This window comes from Lissotriton helveticus, chromosome 3_1 (genome assembly GCF_964261635.1).
Source record: "Lissotriton helveticus chromosome 3_1, aLisHel1.1, whole genome shotgun sequence".
In the NCBI taxonomy this organism is placed as follows: Eukaryota; Metazoa; Chordata; class Amphibia; order Caudata; family Salamandridae; genus Lissotriton; species Lissotriton helveticus.
This window is the reverse complement of record NC_136061.1, coordinates 65,812,809-65,834,339: the sequence shown is the minus strand read 5'-3', so window position 1 is coordinate 65,834,339 and position 21,531 is coordinate 65,812,809. Positions and strand designations below refer to the sequence as shown.

Below are 21,531 nucleotides of genomic sequence, written 5' to 3'. Positions count from 1 at the left end.
TGTGCACCAGCATACTCGTGGAGCATTCTACTCGGTAGCAACCAACTGAGCACCAGCACACTCAGGGAGCATTCTTTGTGTTGGCAACCAACTGGGCACCAGCACACTCATGGAACATTCTATTCAGTAGCAACCAACTGAGCACCAGCACACTCAAGGAGCATTCTATTCAGTAGCAACCAACTGAGCACCAGCACATTCATGGAACATTCTACTCAGTGGCAACCAACTGAGCTCCAGCATTCTCGTGGAGCATTCTACTCACTGTGCACCAGCACACTAATGGAGCATTCTACTCACTGTGCACCAGCACACTTGTGGAGCATTCTACCCACTGCGCACCAGCACACTAATGGAGCATTCTACTCAGTAGCAACCAACTGGGCACCAGCGCACTCATGGAGCATTCTACCCACTGCGCACCAGCGCACTCATGGAGCATTCTACTCAGTAGCAACCAACTGGGCACCAGCGCACTCATGGAGCATTCTACCCACTGCGCACAAGCACACTTGTGGAGCATTCTACTCAGTGACAACCAACTGAGCACCAGCACACTCGTGGAGCATTCTACTCCCTGTGCACCAGCACACTCGTGGAGCATTCTACTCACTGCGCACCAGCGCACTCGAGGAGCATTCTACCCACTGCGCACCAGCACACTCGTGGAGCATTCTACTCACTGTGCACCAGCACACTCGTGGAGCATTCTACTCACTGTACACCAGCACACTTGTGGAGCATTCTACTCACTGTGCACCAGCACACTCGTGGAGCATTCTACTCACTGTACACCTGCACGCTCGTGGAGCATTCTACTCACTGTGCACCAGCACACTCGTGGAGCATTCTACTCACTGTGCACCAGCACACTTGTGGAGCATTCTACTCACTGTACACCAGCACACTTGTGGAGCATTCTACTCACTGTACACCAGCACACTCGTGGAGCATTCTACTCACTGCGCACCAGCACACTCGTGGAGCATTCTACTCACTGCGCACCAGCACACTCGTGGAGCATTCTACCCACTGTGCACCAGCACACTCGTGGAGCATTCTACTCACTGTACACCAGCACACTTGTGGAGCATTCTACTCACTGTACACCAGCACACTTGTGGAGCATTCTACTCACTGTGCACCAGCACACTCGTGGAGCATTCTACTCACTGTACACCAGCACACTTGTGGAGCATTCTACTCACTGTACACCAGCACACTTGTGGAGCATTCTACTCACTGTACACCAGCACACTTGTGGAGCATTCTACTCACTGTACACCAGCACACTTGTGGAGCATTCTACTCACTGTACACCAGCACACTTGTGGAGCATTCTACTCACTGTGCACCAGCACACTCGTGGAGCATTCTACTCACTGTACACCAGCACACTTGTGGAGCATTCTACTCACTGTACACCAGCACACTTGTGGAGCATTCTACTCACTGTGCACCAGCACACTTGTGGAGCATTCTACTCACTGTGCACCAGCACACTAATGGAGCATTCTACTCACTGTGCACCAGCACACTAATGGAGCATTCTACTCACTGTGCACCAGCACACTTGTGGAGCATTCTACTCACTGTGCACCAGCACACTAATGGAGCATTCTACTCACTGTGCACCAGCACACTAATGGAGCATTCTACTCAGTAGCAACCAACTGGGCACCAGCGCACTCATGGAGCATTCTACCCACTGCGCACAAGCACACTTGTGGAGCATTCTACTCAGTAGCAACCAACTGAGCACCAGCACACTCGTGGAGCATTCTACTCAGTAGCAACCAACTGAGCACCAGCACACTAGTGGAGCGTTCTACTCACTGCACCAGCACACTTGTGGAGCATTCTACTCACTGTACACCAGCACACTCGTGGAGCATTCTACTCCCTGTACACCAGCACACTCGTGAAGCATTCTACTCAGTAGCAACCAACTGTGCACCAGCACACTAGTGGAGCGTTCTACTCACTGCACCAGCACACTCTCATGGAGCATTCTACTCACTGCACCAGCGCACTCATGGAGCATTCTACTCACTGTGCACCAGCACACTCGTGAAGCATTCTACTCAGTAGCAACCAACTGTGCACCAGCACACTAGTGGAGCGTTCTACTCACTGTACACCAGCACACTCGTGGAGCATTCTACTCCCTGTACACCAGCACACTCGTGAAGCATTCTACTCAGTAGCAACCAACTGAGCACCAGCACACTCGTGGAGCATTCTACTCAGTAGCAACCAACTGAGCACCAGCACACTAGTGGAGCGTTCTACTCACTGCACCAGCACACTTGTGGAGCATTCTACTCACTGTACACCAGCACACTCGTGGAGCATTCTACTCCCTGTACACCAGCACACTCGTGAAGCATTCTACTCAGTAGCAACCAACTGTGCACCAGCACACTAGTGGAGCGTTCTACTCACTGCACCAGCACACTCTCATGGAGCATTCTACTCACTGCACCAGCGCACTCATGGAGCATTCTACTCACTGTGCACCAGCACACTCGTGAAGCATTCTACTCAGTAGCAACCAACTGTGCACCAGCACACTAGTGGAGCGTTCTACTCACTGTACACCAGCACACTCGTGGAGCATTCTACTCCCTGTACACCAGCACACTCGTGAAGCATTCTACTCAGTAGCAACCAACTGTGCACCAGCACACTAGTGGAGCGTTCTACTCACTGCACCAGCACACTCTCATGGAGCATTCTACTCCCTGTACACCAGCACACTCGTGAAGCATTCTACTCAGTAGCAACCAACTGTGCACCAGCACACTAGTGGAGCGTTCTACTCACTGCACCAGCACACTCTCATGGAGCATTCTACTCACTGCACCAGCGCACTCATGGAGCATTCTACTCACTGTGCACCAGCACACTAGTGGAGCATTCTACTCAGTGGCAACGTAAAACCAGTTTTATTAACAATACCGCCCACAAACCAATTTAGTTAAAAAAAACCCACTTACCGCACGCCCATTATTTCTTCATTAAGACCCTGCTTCAATTTAAAGAGTAATCCTCTATAACCATCATTGGATCTCCCAATGACTTTTCTCTCTTTTAATATATAATGACAGGAAGCTGTAACGTCTGTAAAGTTACTCCTCTCCTGGTGTGGGATTTCCTCAATCTGCAAATTAAAGAGCACTTTAGTCTTGTAGTTACTTTCATCCCCTTGTTTTTACTTCCCCCATGCATCTGTTATATGGACCTCATCTGAGAAATGCTCTGTTCTCTCATACTACTGTCATCTGCCTTTCCAGACATACAGATGCCCGGGATAACAGATTGACCGGCTGACCGTCCTCTTCTCTCATGATGTCACCATTTTTAAAATTTGTTCTGGCATGGATCCTTCCTACCCTATGACCCGTGTTTTAACGCAACTCACGGAAGTCTGCCCCCAGCCTTCCCCAGTCCTGAGAAAGACCCTCTCGTAAGGTCCTACTACTCCTACTCTCTTTGTAGGGTCGAAACGTCGACAACTGGTCTACCTGTCAGCTTCTACCCCGAGCGGATTGATTTATACTAGAATTTTAGAAGCATGGCGTGTCGCGATGTATGGACATACAGTGTACATTACTCTGGCTCTGTGTTGAAGCCAGGATTGTAAATTGCTTTGATTAGGGTCACATGACCTTCACTATCTCACTTCCCTAATCCTGCACCACTTTTTTCCTTGACACCCCCCTTCCCTCCCCCTTGGGGCACTAATGTTGTTGATGATGACGTTTTGCATTTTAGTGTGTAATACATTTGTATATGGTGCATTGTGATTAAAAACAGTGTACCTTACATTTTCTTTGGATTTACTTTATTAGTCCTTTGTACTTTAGTGATTAATAGTGTTACTGGGACCCCTTCCCTTTTGTACTGATATACACCCAGGTCCCAGCGACGCATATTGGGTTTACCCTTCTCTGTAACGTGACTTTGTAGAGCACGGCTAATCATCTGTGAGGGTATTCAGGTGCTGAATTTGGCAGGCTTGACTGGGGAGGAGAAGATCACACCTGTTGCATGAGGAAGAGGTGTGGCCAAGTGGCCAGGGTGCCTGACTACGGGGTTCGCGGTTCGATCCCCGGTGCCGGCGGCAGGTTAGCCCAGCACCATGTGACTCTGGACAATAGCTCGCTTAATCTTCCTGACTGCCCGCAGCGCCGGGACACCACTTCGGAGGTAGCTGTGCGCTTTACAAGTACTGGTATTTCATTTCATTTCATCTGGAAGAGCCATGTCTTGAGGTTTATTTGGAAGTCCATGAGGGATGGAGCAGTTCATATACAAACCAATATCTCATTTCTACTTGGATCTAGCAGTTACGTATCAGTGTGTCCTCCTCCATTTTGTGAGGGCTGCGGTAGTTCATATACAACCCAATAGCTCACTTCAGATGGGAACTAGCGGTTACAGATCAGTGTCCTCCATCTTTTGGTGAGCGGCAATTTTCCTTTGTTTTTAAAAACATGCCCTTTCTATCCATCCTTTATGAACCAATGACTTTACTTAGAGCTCTGCCGGTGCAGGCAAGAGTAGGGGTGGCGACCGATGACGACGAGTGCGGGGGGGGGGGTTGAGAGACGACAACTTGTGAGAGAAAAAGTACCTTGCGCTCGCCGCCACCCCCAGAAAAGTGATGCCTAGAGCTATCTGCCCCCCCGTCAAAGCTACGCAACAGAATGATGTTCACTCTCTCTGCCATTTTTACTCTAGGCATCTTAAAAGATATTGGATTGTCATAATTTTTTTATCTTACCTGATGATATTAATTTGTTTTTACATCTATATTTCACTATTTCAGTGGTGTCTTGCAATTCTGAAACGTGTTTCTTCATTGTGATTTCCCCTTTTATAATATTGGACTATTTTATTATTCTCTCCCATTCCTCCCTGTTGTTCAGTCCATCCTTATATCTTCCAAATGTGTACGCATATATGCCTTATATCATCGATGAAGAATATGAATTTTTAGATATTAAAATCAAATCAGTATGAGGACATTTGGAAGTAGAGTAGTTAATGCAATTGGGCTTGGAAATGTATCCAGCTTTTGTTGTACCAGCTTTTGCTCCCGAGTATAAACATACCTTGGTATTGTCAGTAAGGTAGCATGTGAGAATACAGAGCACAAAAATAGCGAACCAGAAATTAAGATCATATGAAAATATCCAGCTACAAAAACTTCAATCTGCACACGCCTTCTCCTACCATCAAGCTCTTCGTCCAGTGTTCTGTGACATGCGGTCAAACAGTCATTGAACCGGTGCTGCAATGTGAAAGAAGTGAGTTGGCCTGGATTGGAGAGGCTTCAACAGATCATACATTATGATTTGGCTTTCCACCCTTACAAAACTTGCCACATTCAGCTTCACAAAACCTGCCCTGCGTAGGCACCTTGGCTACCACAGGCCCTGTGCCTTTTAACTCCCACTTTTTGCAGATACCAAACTTAATTTCAAATGATCTGTTTTTGAGTACATTTTAACATTGAAAGTTGTGGCACCTCTCTTTTTTTAACTCCATAATAAATGCATTAGTGTTTGCGTACTGTTGAATGTATTATTTATGCTTTGCAAAAGTAGAGTCAAATTAATTTTGTACATGTATGATAAATAAAGTAGCAAAACAAATCAATCTGTTGTTGTTTTTTCCCCGTTTTTTTTGTGTTGTAGATGGAGCAGAGGAGATGGAACATACCCTCACTGACGATGCTGTCATCCCATTGAGATCAAGCAAGGATGCTTCTGATTTTCTGTCTTCGATAAGTTAGTACCGGTGTCCTTTTCTCAGACTGATTTTGTATTGGTAGACTTGGAAAAAAGTAAAGCCTTATTCTTTACATTACATCTTACAAGAAGACGTCATCCGCACAATGAAACACAATAGGGCAGAATAAAACATTCAACCATAGGCTGTTACCAGTAGCTGCCTCACTGGGTTAACACTATGGATGCTACAGCAATTCATCCTCTGTGCTGCAGATCCATGATTTCCATTGTTCATGACGAGCTCAGCTCGTCATGAGCACACAAGCAGTGTACTGCATGACGAGCTGAGCTCGTCATGAGCATGGAAGGGGAGCAAGGAGGAAGGGTGTGCAGAGGATAGACGTCTACTTGAACTGCTTTATTCTGCCTTAGATCACAGAAGATAAATATTGTGAATCCCTTATCCTGTGTCAAATAGCGTCATCTTGCATTAAGTTACAAAGGCAGATTGCTCTGATGACGTTTCATTTTACTAAATGACAGAAGATTGCTTGTACTGATTCACTCTGCACCGTCCTGTTAGACTACTTACAGTATGGTATCCTGCATTACGTTAAAGAGGAGTATACCAATTAGTTATAGGCTCTCCAATGCATCTGAGTGAAGGTCGTGTGTGTGTGTGTGTGTGTGAGAGGATTTGAACATTACCTGTGTTGCTGTAATTAATCCTTCTGCGTTTTATCGAATTAAGACACACCATGCATTTTTTCTTCTGTTTACCATTGAATTGGCATTAATCGTGGTTGTTTTCTTCCAGTTCGCTCCAGTCCTCTTGCTTCTTTATTTTTGTCCAGTGCCCCTTCTTGTCGATGGCAGGGGTTTCTTTAATCTTCGACCACTTCCTACACCCCTCACATTTGGCCCAAGCCACCTTGCTTCTCTGTACCCTCCTCGTAGTCTGCATCTGCCCATTCCTTCACTTCACGCTATAATGTTGTGACAGCCATTTTTTTTGTTTGAATATATTTTATTAGTTTTCCAGCATTTATGTTCCCTACACACTTAGTTATTTAACAAGAGGAAATGATAGACATGATCTGCACAACACCATAACGACTATACAACACAATGGTAATACATGGTGAGTTGTTTAACACACAGCACAATCCTATGGCAGTATTGATGGAAAATATGAAAAGAAATGGTGACTTTCTGTTCCTGCCGTCGTGACGCCGCATGGTGTTTTGCGCATTGTAGTTTGAGATACGGGGATGAGATTTGATGTGAGGCGGCGTGTTCTCTCATTTGTGCGCCTTCCCCTGATCCCGTCTATTAGTTAGCTTATGGTGTCTCCCCCATCATGATGTTGTGACAGACATGAACACTTTTTTTGCTCCTCCCTCTCCTCATATGCCAGCTGCCATCACACACTTCTGATTAGGCTGCCAGGTCACACCTCAGCTGTCACTTTGACGGTTGTTGCTTTTATCATGGAGGGGGTGCTGCTTTGCCCCATATTTCCTCCATCACCACTGTGTCCTTATCTGCTTTTGTCAGGCTGGACAGGGTGTTTGAGGCTACTCTTGTATATTATGAGGCTGCAATAGGCAATATAGTTTATACCTGTTAGATTTGAGGGTCTGTGGTTGGCGCAGGTATACACTTGTGTCAAACAAGGACTCCTCTAGTCAGGGCAAAGGACTACTGCTAGAAATAAACCCTGCTCACCCTCTAGGCGGCGTGGCACGAGCAGACAAGGCTAACCCCCCGAGTATATGCGGTTAAGCATTTGTCATAATACACACAGCAACCTGTCAACCCACCACACAGAGACACAAGACTGTTTTATTGTAAAAATATACGCTTTATATTTAAACTGTCAAGCAGGCTTAGATTAGAGGCTTAGTACTTAAAAATGGTTCCAGTTACTTTTAAAAAGAGGCCACAGTTCTTAAAGGCATTGTTCAATACTTTGAAGCCGTTTTGAGAGTCATTTAAACCATTCTCAGTACTTGAGGCAATGTCTAAAGCGTTATTGCGCTGCTCGTTAGGGCCTGAGCGCTTCGTAGCGCTCCTGTACGCTTCGGACAGTAACCAAAGAAAAGGCCTCACTAACCCTCAGACGCATACGACGCAGCCGATGTAAACATTGGGTACGAGTCGTACTACGCTTGCGCGACTCGTACCTCGGTGTTAGGACACAAGCGTTCACGATGATAAGCGGGGCACAGCGCACAGTTCGAGGCGTTCCAGAGGCTTTAGTACATACAGGCGGTGTGAGTAGTAGAGGGGTAGTGCGACACGTACGGCAATACCGTTCACAGTACCTTTGTTCTTGGGGGTTCGGTGCGGACAATGCAGGGGTAGATCCGATGTCCCACGTCGCGGTGCCTTCCTCCGGTGATGCGAGCTACGGCTCGATGGCTCCGGAGGGCAGCGATGAGTTGTGGGCAGGTTCTTTCCTCGTTGATGCGCTCCGATTCTGGAAAGAGGGGGCGGGGCCCCGAGAAGCGGTGCGAGGCGGCTGGCCAAAACCTCCACGAGTACGGCGCGTACTCCTCCACACCACGCGCCCCAGCTGTTCACGAACGGCGGCGGCTGCGTGTCACAGGGCAATTCACAGCGGGGAAGGCAGGCACAGGTGAGGTCCGGTCTGTACGATGCGAGCTACGGCTCGCAGGGGGGCCACATAGTCACGATATGTGGACCGGACGGGTCCTTCCTTGCAGTGCAGACCACGACTCAGGCAGGCGGCAGTCACGGTGCTCGGGCCAGTGGGGCTGGTCCTTACGATGTAAGCTGGGGCTTGTCAGGCAGCAGTCGCGTTGCTCAGCGGGATGAGGGTGCCCAGGGCCTTTCAGAGGGCGCAGGGATTTCCACAGTGCGCTCAGCTTTCCTCAGTAGAACTGCGGGGAAAATGCAGCACTCACAGCAGCTTCTCTTTCCCGGGGAGGGGGGGAATAGAGCCCGATGGTCCTGGGGCTCAGTTCAGGCGGCAAGTTCACCAGCAAGCCCTTGGAGATTGTTCACAAAGATGCACAAGTAGATTCAAAAGCCTTTCAGTCTTTTCTCCTCTCTCCGTCTTGCAGCAAGGCACCCACCACAGGCCAGTTTCTCAGGATTAGAGACAGTAGTCCTCCATGTAGTTTTCCCAGGTCCTCCTCTTCGGGCAGAGCTTCTTCTTGGAATGAACAGGATCTAATTTCTTGGGAGCAGAGCTCCTACTTTTAAACACCATTTCTTTTGTCTTTACAGGCCAGGGGGCCTGAGCCTGGTTCAACCCAGTTTTGGAGCACTTTGTTGACAGGAAGCTGCCTTCTTCTTTCAGGGTGCAGGGCAGGGACTTCAGACGTTCTGCAGGAGGTGGAGCCAGCATTGTGGTGGCAGAGCACAGCCCTATTCAGAGTCAAGGGGCACTCCTCCCACCTATCCTGGGGGTAATCCCTCTATTCACCACCTGACAGCTCAGACTGTCCCCTGGAATTCCCCAGCCGTGTCACTCACAGAAACCAGACAGCAGATACACATCCTAGTAGAGGCGGGCTGAAATGGTCAGGCAAGCAAATGCTAACCTTCTAAAAGTAGCATTTGCAAACACAGGATATTAAAATAAACTTTACTAAAAGAAGTATTTTATTATTCTGAGTTCAGGCATACTAAACTTGACTTTCGGGCCGGGCACCGTATACATGGCGTTCATTGATCTCTTATCTGCATTCGACTGCGTTAAGCGGGCGAAGCTATGGGAGTCCATGGGTGCCATGGGGGTCGAACCAGCTCTGGTTAAGTTCTTGAGAGACATACACCGGGAAACAAGGGCCAACGTAAGATACTCAAAAGATCTTAAAGTATCCAGGGACTTTTGTGTCCACAGAGGTGTAAGACAGGGGTGCATCTTGGCCCCCTTTCTTTTTAATGTATATATCAACGATCTAGAGGAGTGCCTGATCAGCACCGGAGTTGATTATCCTTATGCCGGTGAGAGGGGCCTACCAGTTCTGCTATACACGGACGACGCCGTCCTTCTAGCAAGAACTGCAGTAGGCCTACAGTCCCTATTAACCGCTTTCCATAGTTTCATGGCTGCTCGTGACCTCTCTATTTATTTATTTATTTACAGTTTTCCATAGCGCGGACATGATCCATGGGTATCAGAGCGCTTAACATCGTATGGTATGGGTTACAAACACAATGTATATAAAGCAATAAGATCGTACAGACTTAATAATGCCTTTTTAGACCTAGTATCTAAAAGGCTGATATAGGGGAAAACAATAACGGGACGGTATTAATTGAGACTTAAGTTACAATGTTCTGAGGTAGTATTTCTTTGAGGTTCAGTCAAATCCTATTCCCATATTGGGTATACGGTCATACAATCAGTGACAAGTCTTCGGTAGCGTTTGTCTTGTTATGGGAGGAACTTGCTCATAAGAAAGTTCTTGATTTCTGTCTTATATGTTATATTGTTTGTAATTTTTCTGATGTGTGCAGGAAGGGAGTTCCATATCCTGGGAGGTACGCCTGAGAATGATCTCTCATATGTTTTTTTCTTCTTAAAGATAGGTGGTTTCAGGAGTAGATAATTGGCACTCCTGACAAGTCTGGTTCTTCCTGAGATTTCTATTTTGTGGGCTAGATATTTAGGTGTGTTGTGATGAATCGCTTTATGGGTGATACATGCCATTTTCATCTGTACTCTGGCTTCGTACGGTAACCAGTTTAAGGTCTTCAAGTGAGGCGAGATATGATCAAATTTCCTTGACCCTGTAATAAGCCTTGCCGCTGAATTGAGGCAAGCTTTTAGGGGTGTTGTTGAGATTTTTGGTAGGCCAGCAAGTGTAGTACACCCATATTCTATTCTAGAGACAGCCAGTGATTGCACAGCTAGTTTCAAGTCTATCTCCGTTAAAAAGGATTTCATCTTCCTCAGATAGTTCAAGTGGAAACGGGTGTTTTTTGCCCTAGATTTAATGTGTGTTTTCATATCCAGGTTCTCATCCAGTGTGATTCCGAGAGATTTTGCCGAGTCAACTAGAGTTGGGATGCAATTTAATGCTGTAATCATTTTGGACCATTCTTTCACTAAGGAATGATTTTTTTGTGGTGTGATGAGTAAGAATTCTGTTTTGTTAGCGTTGAGCTTGAGATGATTGTTAGTTAACCATTTTAGCGATATTTTGAGGGCGTCATTCATTGTGGTTATGTCTTCCAGGCTAGCAATCTTGATGTAAAGTTGCGTGTCATCTGCATCCATGTGATAGGATATTTTCGACTTCCGCAGAATTTCTGTGAGCGGTTCGATGTATAAGTTAAACAGAGAAGGAGATAAGGCGGATCCTTGCGGTACTCCAAGTGTGTTAGGGAATGATGGCGATATTGCTTGGTTTACTAGGAATCTCTGAGTTCTGTTCTTTAAAAATGATTCGAACCATTTCAGTACTGTGCCAGAAATTCCCGTCCTGTCGTGAAGTCTGTTCAGTAATTTTTCGTGGTTAACTGTGTCAAATGCTGCTGACAAGTCTAGGAGGATGAGTAGACAGGATTGATTGCGATCTAGAGCTTGAAGAGCATCATCGACAATGTGTAGGATTGCTGTTTCCGTGCTATGATTTGCTCTGAATCCTGATTGACAGTCATCTAGCAATGAGAAGTTGTCGATATGTTTACTCAACTGATTCTGTACACATTTCTCTATGAGTTTATCAAGAAAAGGGATGTTGGTCACTGGGCGATAGTTGTTTGGATCTGTTGGGTCTACTGTGGGTTTTTTGATGATCGGGACTACTTGTCCCGTCTTCAGGCTTTCTGACAGGCACCCCTGTGTGAGTGAGGTGTTTATGATATCTGTCCATATTGGAATCATAGTATGGCTGATTTCTTTCAGGCATTTCGATGGTAGTGGGTCGTTATAATGGTTTTTGGGATTCGTGGTTGCAAGTGTTTTAGCAATTTCCTTATGGTCTAATAATTTGAAAGTGTTCCAGTGTGCTTTGTTTTTAGTAGACTTGTTTGCATAATTCGGGTCAGATAGTGCTGGAGGCGTGTTGTCTTTAATGTTATCTGCGGCGGTCCTAAGTTCTTCTTCCAACTTATTGGCTTTGTTAATGAAGAAGGTAGAAAATTCATCGCAACTTAGTTGTGTTTTAGTGACCTCTTGGACAGATTTTGCCAGCTTGTTGGATTGTTGTTTTATGATTTCGAATAATTTACGTGGTCTGTTTTTGGCGTTATCCAACTCTGTTTTAATAAATTCTTTTTTTGTGTTGATGATCTTTTGTTATATTAATTTCTGATTTTTCTAAGTGATTTCAGTGTAGGGGAGGAAGGGTGTTGTCTCCATTTTCTTTCTGCTCTTCTCAAATTACGTCTTTCTTCATTCAATATTCCATTGAACCATGGATTTTTATTCTTTTCCGTAACTCTTTTTAATTTGAGTGGTATGGTGGCATTGACTATTTCCGTTACTGTGGTGTTGTAATGGTTCGTTAGATCGTTCACATCTTTCAAGTTTTCAGGTGGGTTTAAGTCTCTCTTGCAACTTTCAGCTAGCAGATCCAAATTTGAGTCCCTGGTATCTCTAAACCATCTTTTCATTTTGGTAGTTTGAGTCGTTTTTATTTTCTCCCGTGAAGGTATTCGGAAGGTTATAGCGTGGTGATCTGACCAGTCGCACTGTTCAATGGGGAGGATTGCGATGTCCTTATTCTTTGAGATAATCCAGTCCAGTGTAGCTCCTTTTGAGTGAGTAGGGTGAAGACATGCTTGGGATAGTGTTAGATCATTTAAAAATTCTTTAAGGGCGTTGACCTGTTTGTCGTTGTTGTCGTTCCAACGAAGATTGAAATCACCTAAGAATATTAATTATATCTATTATTATTAATTATATCTATTAATAATAGCAAATCTTACACGATGCAGGTGGGGAAGCATACCACGAAACAATACCAGTTTACGGTCAACACAGAGAAGGTACCTAGGACCAAGACATTTTCTTACCTGGGAGTTTTATTCGATGACCTGCTAAACTGGGGACCACTGCTAAAGAAGAAAAGAGCAGAAATCATAAGGGCAAACGCTGCTATCTTCAACTTTGCCAAGAAAATGGGCAAGCACCCGGTTGAGGCCCTTTTAAAACTTTACAATGCAAAAAGTGTTGCAATAGGCAGTTATGGAAGTGAACTATGGGGGTACGTGGTGGCTGATGGTATAGGGGTCGTAGAGAATAAATTCCTAAAACAACTTCTGTGTGTACCATCAGGAACTCCCAACCAAATAGTCCATGAGGAAACAGGTACCCTGTTCATTAATGATACTGTAGCACTTCGCCCATTAGTCTTTTGGCTTAAGTGCTGGCTTAACAAAGATCTGGCCCTAAACCATCTTCTTTTAAAGGATGTTTTGGCCATGGATCACATGCTCAGAATTCCATGGCTAAAATATCTAAAGGACTGCTTTTCTGCATTAGGGTGCCCGGGCCTCTTTATGAATCCAGATTCAATTGCACATACAAATGTGGATTTTGTGAAGAAAACTTTTAATTGAATCGTGATGAGGTTGAATTAATTAAACCCAGTGTACGCAAATATGTTATGTTGAAAACTACCCCCAGTCTGGAGCCTTACCTTACATGGTCTATACCAGGCTATGAGCGTTTCTTGTTGACCAGGTTTCGCCTAGACTACTACCACCTCCTATTAGCTGTCCCCAGCGGCTGCCATAAGGGCCAAGTGCTACCGTCCTGCGGCTGCAACAATGCGTCTCCGCAGGACTTGGTACACTTTTTATTTGTATGCCCCCTTTATGAGATGATACCACGGAGGTTTTTTTAAAACCCCTGTTTAGAGTACAGAACTTTACCCAAGTCCGTCCAGCCCTCTGCCACTTACAATTGCTGAAGCATGAGAGCACCTTATTCATGATTGGTTTCTTAAAATCAGCTATAAAAGTTAGAAAAAGTTGGATGAATTAAGTATATGCCAAACCATTGCTACTCTATATTTTGTTCCTCAATGGCTGTGTTTTATATTTTTAAACCTTTTATATGTAATTGTTTTGTATATGTATAACTGATGGCACCTGGATCTCTGTTTTAATCATGTATTGCATTGTTGGTGGTAATATTACTTTTATGGCTTTATCTACTAAAAACCGAATAAAGTTTCTAAATGAAATGAATGACTTTCTACCATGTTCCCTGAGCGTGCTGGGATTATAGAGTGTAATAATTCCTGCAGCCCATTCTGGCTTATGAGAACAGGTAGCCTTACAATAGTGAAAAACGAAAATGGCTGTAATTCACTATTAGGACATGCCACACACATCAGGGCTTGTCCTACCTTATACTTACAATGCACCCTGCCCTTGGGCCTACCATAGGGGTGACTAATATGAAGTTAAGGGAAGGTTTTAGGGACTGGCAAGTGGGTGCACTTGCGCAGTCAGCATGACAGTACCAGACTGCACGCAGGTTCTGCAATGGCAGACCCTAGACACATTTTAAAAGGCTGCTTCTGTGGGTGGCACAACCAGTGCTGCAGACCCACTAGCAGTATTTGTATTTACAAGCCCTGGCACTCCTGGTGCACTTTACTGGGGACTGACAGTAAATCAAATAAGCCAATCATGGAAACCAATTACATGTAGCAATTTACAGTAGGGAGTGCATATGCACTTTAGCACTGGTCGGCAGTGGTAAAGTGCCCAGAGTCATTAAACCAACAAAAACAGGTTAGAGAGAATATTGGAGGAAGGCAAAACGTTTAGGGATGACCCTGCCAAGAGGGCCAAGTCCAACAATACCCAAGTATAAAGAGGCAGCAGTGGGCATATACAGCTGTACATGGTCATGTACTACTTGTTTGTGGGCATATGATTGTTGTTTCACTAAATTTTACACTATACCCAGATGCATGTTTAATGTGCTTGGGTATTTGATGCTTTCCCTGGGTCTTTGACACCATGCTTGTGCCTTTTGATGCTTTGCCTGGGCATGTGATTTTTTGTGCTTGGACTGTAAGGCAACAATTGTGCATTTCATGTTATACTTGCTCATTTAAGGCTTTGCCCTTTGAGAATGTACATTTGTATATAACTAACGTGACTGTGGGTGTGTGTAGGCAGATAGGAGGGACCAACAGGCTGAGCAGGAATTGAGAGATTGAAAATCTAGAGGTAAGCAATCTTAAAACCGATAGTAGAGCTGAACAACACAAAACTCCATCTTGGATTGGGAAAAGAAGCCTGGAACTTAATAGTAAGGCAGCCATCTTGTATCCTTTCCAGCACTCAATGTTGAGGACCCCTGGGAAGCAGAGTCCAACCTGTGCTTGAACATTGCATGTGCTGTCTGCCCCACAGGAAAGAGTAATGACTGGGGGGGGGGGGTATGTGGAGAGGTGAGCTGTGGCAACCCACTGGAGCTGTAGTGATCCACCCAGCACATGCCGTGTGGGAATAGGGAGATATCCAGCATGCCCGAAACAGCATCTTCAGGTAATGGCAGGTAGGACACTGGTCACTTCTGCAGCATGAATCCCCCTCCAGAGGTCTGGGTTTATCCGGGAATTGTCTGTAAAAAAAATCTTTGTATCAGAACTAGAGCCTGAACAGAGTCTGCATCTTCCCAGGATGTTTTACTAGCCTGGTAACACTTCCAATGATTCAGAAATTGCAATTTCTTGTTGAAGGTCTGTTAATTGCAGGTTTCCTGTACTTTAAATTCTGGTACACCAATTATCTAAGACTGGTGAAGGCAGAAAAATAAGTCATCTAAAAGGATCTACATGATAAGGCTTTAATTAAGAAGTGTTCAAAATGTACATACTTTCCAATTCAACTGTAATTGGAGCTTTAAAACTACTGGATTAATAATGTGAATGGTTTTGAAGGGTCCATAAATTTGAGGTTTGAATTTGTTCAGAGAGAGATGAGTAGGCAGAAAAAAGGTCTGCTAGAGAATTCTAAGAGCCAGGGATGTGCTTAATGAAAAAGCTGTACTAATGGAAAAAATATGCCCAAGGCAAATTCCTGAGACGTTGAGGATTTTGATAGTCCGTTCGGATTTCGAAGGACTGTCAATTTCCCATCAAGAAATTTCTCCATTCAGAACAGGATATCTTCACAGCCAGCATTTACCTTTCAAGGATAGATTAATGTTGTATGGAATCTGATAGAACGTGTGCAGATAGAAAATGGAAAGTTCTAAACAGCCATCCTCTTGGAGCTGCAGGAAATATGCGCCAATGGCCCGATCCGGGACATCAGCTTGATCAACATATTTTTCTTAGTTCGATCAGGATGCTGTTAAATTGAAGCTTGAGTAAAAGCATGTTTCAGTCCTTCTTCAGCTGAGGAGTCCCATCTGAAATCTTTGCTACACATTTTCCTTTATTAGGACTCAGAAGATGTTGCTGGTTAGATGGGCTAGTTAATAATAAACTGCTAACAAAACTGAAAGCGTCTGGCACCTTATCTGAACCTTGAAAACCAGAAGGAATGGTTCTTGGACGAACACCTTGCAGACAGAAGAATGATGAGGACTGAGTAGTACTATGACTGAAGTTATTATAGGAGAATTCAGTCAGTGCTAGAAATGAAGACCCAATGCATTAAAGATATTACTCTAAGCCTTGGTTAAGTTCATCGGCCAGCCCCTTGGTTTAAGGACTGGAACCAGAAGATAAAGCCACATCAACCTGGAGAGACTTGCAGAAAATGTTCAATTTTTTGTTGTGGTTTTTTTAAGCCTTACAATAGATTACAAAGCCAAATAATTCATTTCATGACATAGTCCCCACCTCCCCCCTCCCCGGGTCCATCGACATTATCAATGAGTATTACAAGCAGTGAGAGTCTACATATTAATAGGGAATCAACTTAACAATACTTAAGCAATAAAAAATCCTGTACACGGGAAAGAACAGAGATGAAAAGAGAAGAGCAGAAGCAGAACAGCAAGGAACATAAAAGAGAGGCATGTGAGAGAGGGAGGAAGAGAGGGGAAAGGGGAAAGCGGGCGGGAGAGCAGCAGGGGGAGATGTGAAAAGAAAGGCAGAGAAAGGAAGACATAAGGATATCGTGAAAACAAAAGACATTTCTATAATTCCTGTACATTCACTGTATTGAGCCACCTGGTTAGGGTCCCAAATATCTAGCCCTTTTTATTTTACAAGTCTGACTTTTTTGGCATATATAGCCTTCTCCAGTTTGTAAGTAGCCAACAGTCGAGCCTGCCATTGGGCAAACGAAGGAGGGTTCAGGTCTTTCCAGTACGAGGCAATACAAATCCTAAGAATAGTCATTGCCACGAACAGTAGAGCCCCCCCGTCTTCATATCACACAGTCCCAGCAAAATGGTGGTTGGTGTGAGTTGGATGTCTAAAAGTAGAACTCCACCCAGAAACCGCTGCACTTTATTCAGTAAAGGTTCTAGCTTTGGGCATGTGGCAAACATATGTACCGAGTCTGCGCTGAATTCAGCGCATCTCCGTCACGTTGTTCCGCTACTAGTTCCCCATTTGGCGATTCTGCTGGAAGTTATGTATAAAAAGTAGCCTGTTTTATAAAATTGAGCTTGCAATTTAGCTGACAGCAGATGGGTTTGTGATAGCAAAAAGAGGACAAAGTTCCTAAACAAGGGTGCAAAAGTCACCGATGTGTCGGGGTGCAAACAGTCACCCATGCATTAAAAGCAGGGAAGGATGGGGGAAAGGTGATCCTAGGTATGTAGTACCCTGATGTGAGAGGGAAAGACATTCAACATCCTCTGCTGCCCTCACACACCCCGGAGGATGTCATGCTTCATCATCGTGCGTTTTGCTCCTCGTAGGGCCGGCGCTGCAATTCCCTACGGGTCCCCCGAAGGGTCACTTTATCGGAGATCTTTTTGAGGAAATGCCGGATGTTGCATGCGGGTGTGTGGGGAAAGGGTAAAGGAGGGTAATTCAAATACGTGCAAACGTGATAGTGTGATAAAATTCCAAGGGTATGAAAGCAGCGTTAAGTTTTTCTTGGTAAACCCTTGGCAGTTAAGAGTACTGCTTAAAAATGACTGACCCCAAAAGGCCCACTATGCCTGGGTGTCTATAGTCGCGGTCGACATGTTTCGCGCCTCTGTCGCCCGTAGGTCATTGGCGCTTCTTCAGGACCAAAAAATAAATAGAAAACTGTGAAGTGCACGTGAACATAATGCATAAAGGTTAAAATGAGAACCCTCTTATCTCAGCCAGGGCGGGTCAGGAGACCTGCATACCCTCTATGTAAATTCAGCTGCTACACAGAAGCTGCTCCTGGTTGATACCATAACGGGAAACAGGTGGTACACCATCACCATGCTTACCAAGCACTAGTAAAAGCACTCCTCCAATGGTCAAGAGAATGGACGCCCGCGTATAGTCGGGAAAGATATGCGGGTGCTGCCTCTAGTACACCTACCCCTGTCCAAACGCTCGCCGATGGGTTTGTGCCAGACTTAATGCATGACAGAAGGTGTTGGGGGGTATACAGTTTCAGCTGCCACTTTTCGTCTATTTTACATATATCATCGGGCATTCGTTTATGTAACATTATATAAATACTTCCAATTCATGGTAGGCTTGGCCCTAGTATTTTTTCTAAAAGGTCTATCTTTGCAAACTCTGCTAGACCACCAGACTTGTGTGTCAAATAGCCTGTAATAACGTGGTACTGAAATAACTGATTGTTGTCCAGAGAAAAGCAGATTTTAAGCTCATTGAAGGACTGGATGCCTTCGCAAGTAATCACGTCTCCCATTTTAGAAATCCCGACTTGATACCACTGTTGAAGGTATGCTTTTTCAAAAAGAAGTGATAGATTATTATTATTTCTAATGGGGGTATAATGGTTTAAATTGCCAAGTCCAAGCAGCTAACGAATATTAGAAAAAACCCTATAAGCGTTTGTCAAAGTCTTGAATCTGACCCGTTTGTAGTAACCAAATTCCAGCTGACGCCAGAGACAGCCCCTAACGCTTTCAAATAGTAGTGCTATGTAGGGAGATGGCAATCCTGAGGGGTGCTCAACGGGATGATCGTGCATTAATACAGAGCTATATTGCAAAGCGGCAGTCCAATAATAGAGTTTCATATTAGGGAGAGCCCACCCTCCTCTGTCTCTAGGTTATGAAAGTAATTTAAAAGCCCTTCTCGGCTGTGAGTAGGCCCAGATGAATTGGGAGAAGATTTGTTCAAATATATGCAGCACGTTGTTGTTAAACTCTAGCGGGATTGTCCTGAAGAAATAGAGTAATTTGGGAAAAAAGGTCATTTTTAAAACTTTGCATCTCCCAACTATTGTCAGATGTAAGTTGTTAATTTTTTTGAGTGACTTCTTCATATCAACTGCTAACAGGATCAGATTTTCTTTTACTATTGAGTCTAAATCTACAACACCTAGGTATTTGGCCTTCTGAGTTACTCTATCGTCTGCCCAGTTTATTTTCTCATTTAAGATAATCTGCGTTTTTGCTTTGTGGGCATATCCAGATATCTTCCCAAATTCTTGGACCTCTTGCTCCAGACCCTTAATGGGCATCCTGTGTTCCATAGTTATTATGGCAAGGTCGTCAGCATAGGCCATGATCTTTGTGTCCGTGCCAAACCTACTCGCTGCCATTATTTCAAGATTAAGTTCGATTTTTTTTTTTTATCCAAGGATCGATGTACAGGGCGAATAGCAACGGGGAGCAAGGGCACCCCTGTCTCGTCCCTCGTGATATCCCTATTTGTTTAGTCAAGTGTTAAGTGTCCATTGATTGATATTCTGGCTGTAGGGTTCTGGTATAGTGCCTGCAGTGCCTGCACTATCCTAGGTCCGAAACTAATCCGCCGCATGACGACCCATAAAAATTGCCATGAGACCCGATCAAACGCGTTTTCAGCGTCTAGTAGTATTAATGAGATCGGGTCTTCTGTCACCTTGCCGGCGTCAAATAAGATGATGGTCCGACAGATGTGCTCAGTGGGGCCCTTTTTCGGAATGAATCCATGCTGGCAATTGGAGACAAGAGGCTCAATATTTGAGGATAATCAAGATGCAATAATTTTAAGACTATTTTAGAATCAGAGTTGATAAGGGTTATGGGTCTGTAACATCTCTAGTGGTGATTTGTCCATTTTAGGGAATATTACGATCTTTGCGGTACATCAAGAGTGCGGTGGAGGGGACCCGTTAAAAATAGAGACTACCATGTCAAAAAAAAGATCTTTTATTTGCTGAGAAAAGATTTAATTAAATTTAACAGGAATGCAATCCACTCCAGCGGCTTTGCCATCTGGAACGCTTGCTAGTGCAGTTGCAATTTCTTCGCAGGTTGGAGAGATTTCCATTTGATCACGATACTCAGTGTTGAGTACGGCTACTGGTATTACTTCAGGATAATCATTAATCTCAGTTTCTCTATATTCAATAGGTCTCATATTCTTTTCAGTGTATAATTTCTCATAAAATTCCCTAAAGACCTCCTCTATTTTTATAGGATTGTTGGTTATCCCTTCTGAGTTTGTTTCAATTGAGGAGATTACGTTGGTAGTCACCTGTTGTCTGGTAGAGATGGCCAGTTGGTGGCCAATAAGCTCGCTACATTCACATAGCTTTTCTCGGGACGAGGCCCATTTTGCTGCCACTCTCTCCGCAAGTATGGTCTCCATCTCTGCCTTAGCAACGGCTACCATTGTTTGTGCAACTTCAATTCCTCTTTCTAACTGGACAGCCTGTATTAACTTCTTTTCAGCTTTTATCATTTTGTCTTGTAAGGAATTTCTCTTTTTTGTTCCTTCTGATGGAAAATTGAAGTGTCTCCCCCCTTATGCCTGCCTTTAATGTGTCCTACACAACCATTATCGGTGCTGACACAGTGTTTATATCTAGAAACGCTCTGAACCAACCCTGCATGTGTTCCTGATAGTTGTTGTCATGTAGGAGTACTTTTTCGAAAGTCCAGTTCGAGCTTGGTCCTCTGTCTCCCCATCCCTCTAGATTTAAAATGAGTGGGTTGTGATCTGACAGGAATCGGGGAGCGGTATCAATGAGACAGTCTTGGGCCAGTAAAGAAGAAACTAAAAAGTAATCACGCCTTGCCATTGAGAGATGAGGGGCTGAGAAGAAAGTAAAGCCGTCTTGTGCGGGTTTCAAATGGGTCCAAACGTCCTTTAGGCCGTGAGTGCTTATCAGATTGAGCACTGCCTGGAAAACCTTAGGTTTCCTGCCTCTGTATTTCCAAGATTTATCAGATTTCCAAGTACTAGGCAGATTTAGGTTTAGATCACCACATAAAATTACAGGAAGTGGCCAGTGCACTAGCTCTTCGTTTATTCCATTGATTATCCCCGGATTGTCTAAGTTGCTTCCATAAATAGAGCAAATTGTAAAAACAGAGTTAGGGGGAAGAGAAAATCCTGCAATCACCCATCTCCCAAGAGAGTCGGTTTTTACCTGATTGACTACTAAAGGTAATTTATTTGTGACTAAAATCCCAACTCCCTTAACCCTGGCTCCTTGCGTAGTTGCTATAATAACTGTATAACCTAGACAGTTCAGCAGGTATTTCTGAGCCCCTTCGATGTGTGTCTCCTGGAGGCAGACAATGTCGGCCCCCAGTGTACGCAGAGCCTGAGCAGTTTTTTGCCTGTTCCCAGAATCGTTTAGGCCACAAATATTTACCAAGACAATTCTAAGTTTATTTATCGTGCTCATTATCAACTTTTAGATAGCTTGACCCTGTGTATTTATCCAAGACCCGCTTTTTTGGGGCCACATTTTGACTAAAAAT

At 44.5% G+C, this 21,531-nt stretch overlaps 1 protein-coding gene across 4 annotated transcripts in view; it reads left to right on the top strand.

Moving 5' to 3' along the window:
* Positions 1-21,531, top strand: part of CATIP (ciliogenesis associated TTC17 interacting protein) — a 285,718-nt gene that overhangs the window by 152,967 nt on the left and 111,220 nt on the right. For all 4 annotated transcript variants that reach the window (XM_078679247.1, XM_078679245.1, XM_078679244.1 and 1 more), the window contains one exon: positions 5,706-5,798. In XM_078679247.1, the coding sequence (XP_078535373.1) occupies positions 5,706-5,798 (93 nt within the window). The remainder of the gene's footprint in view (positions 1-5,705; positions 5,799-21,531) is intronic.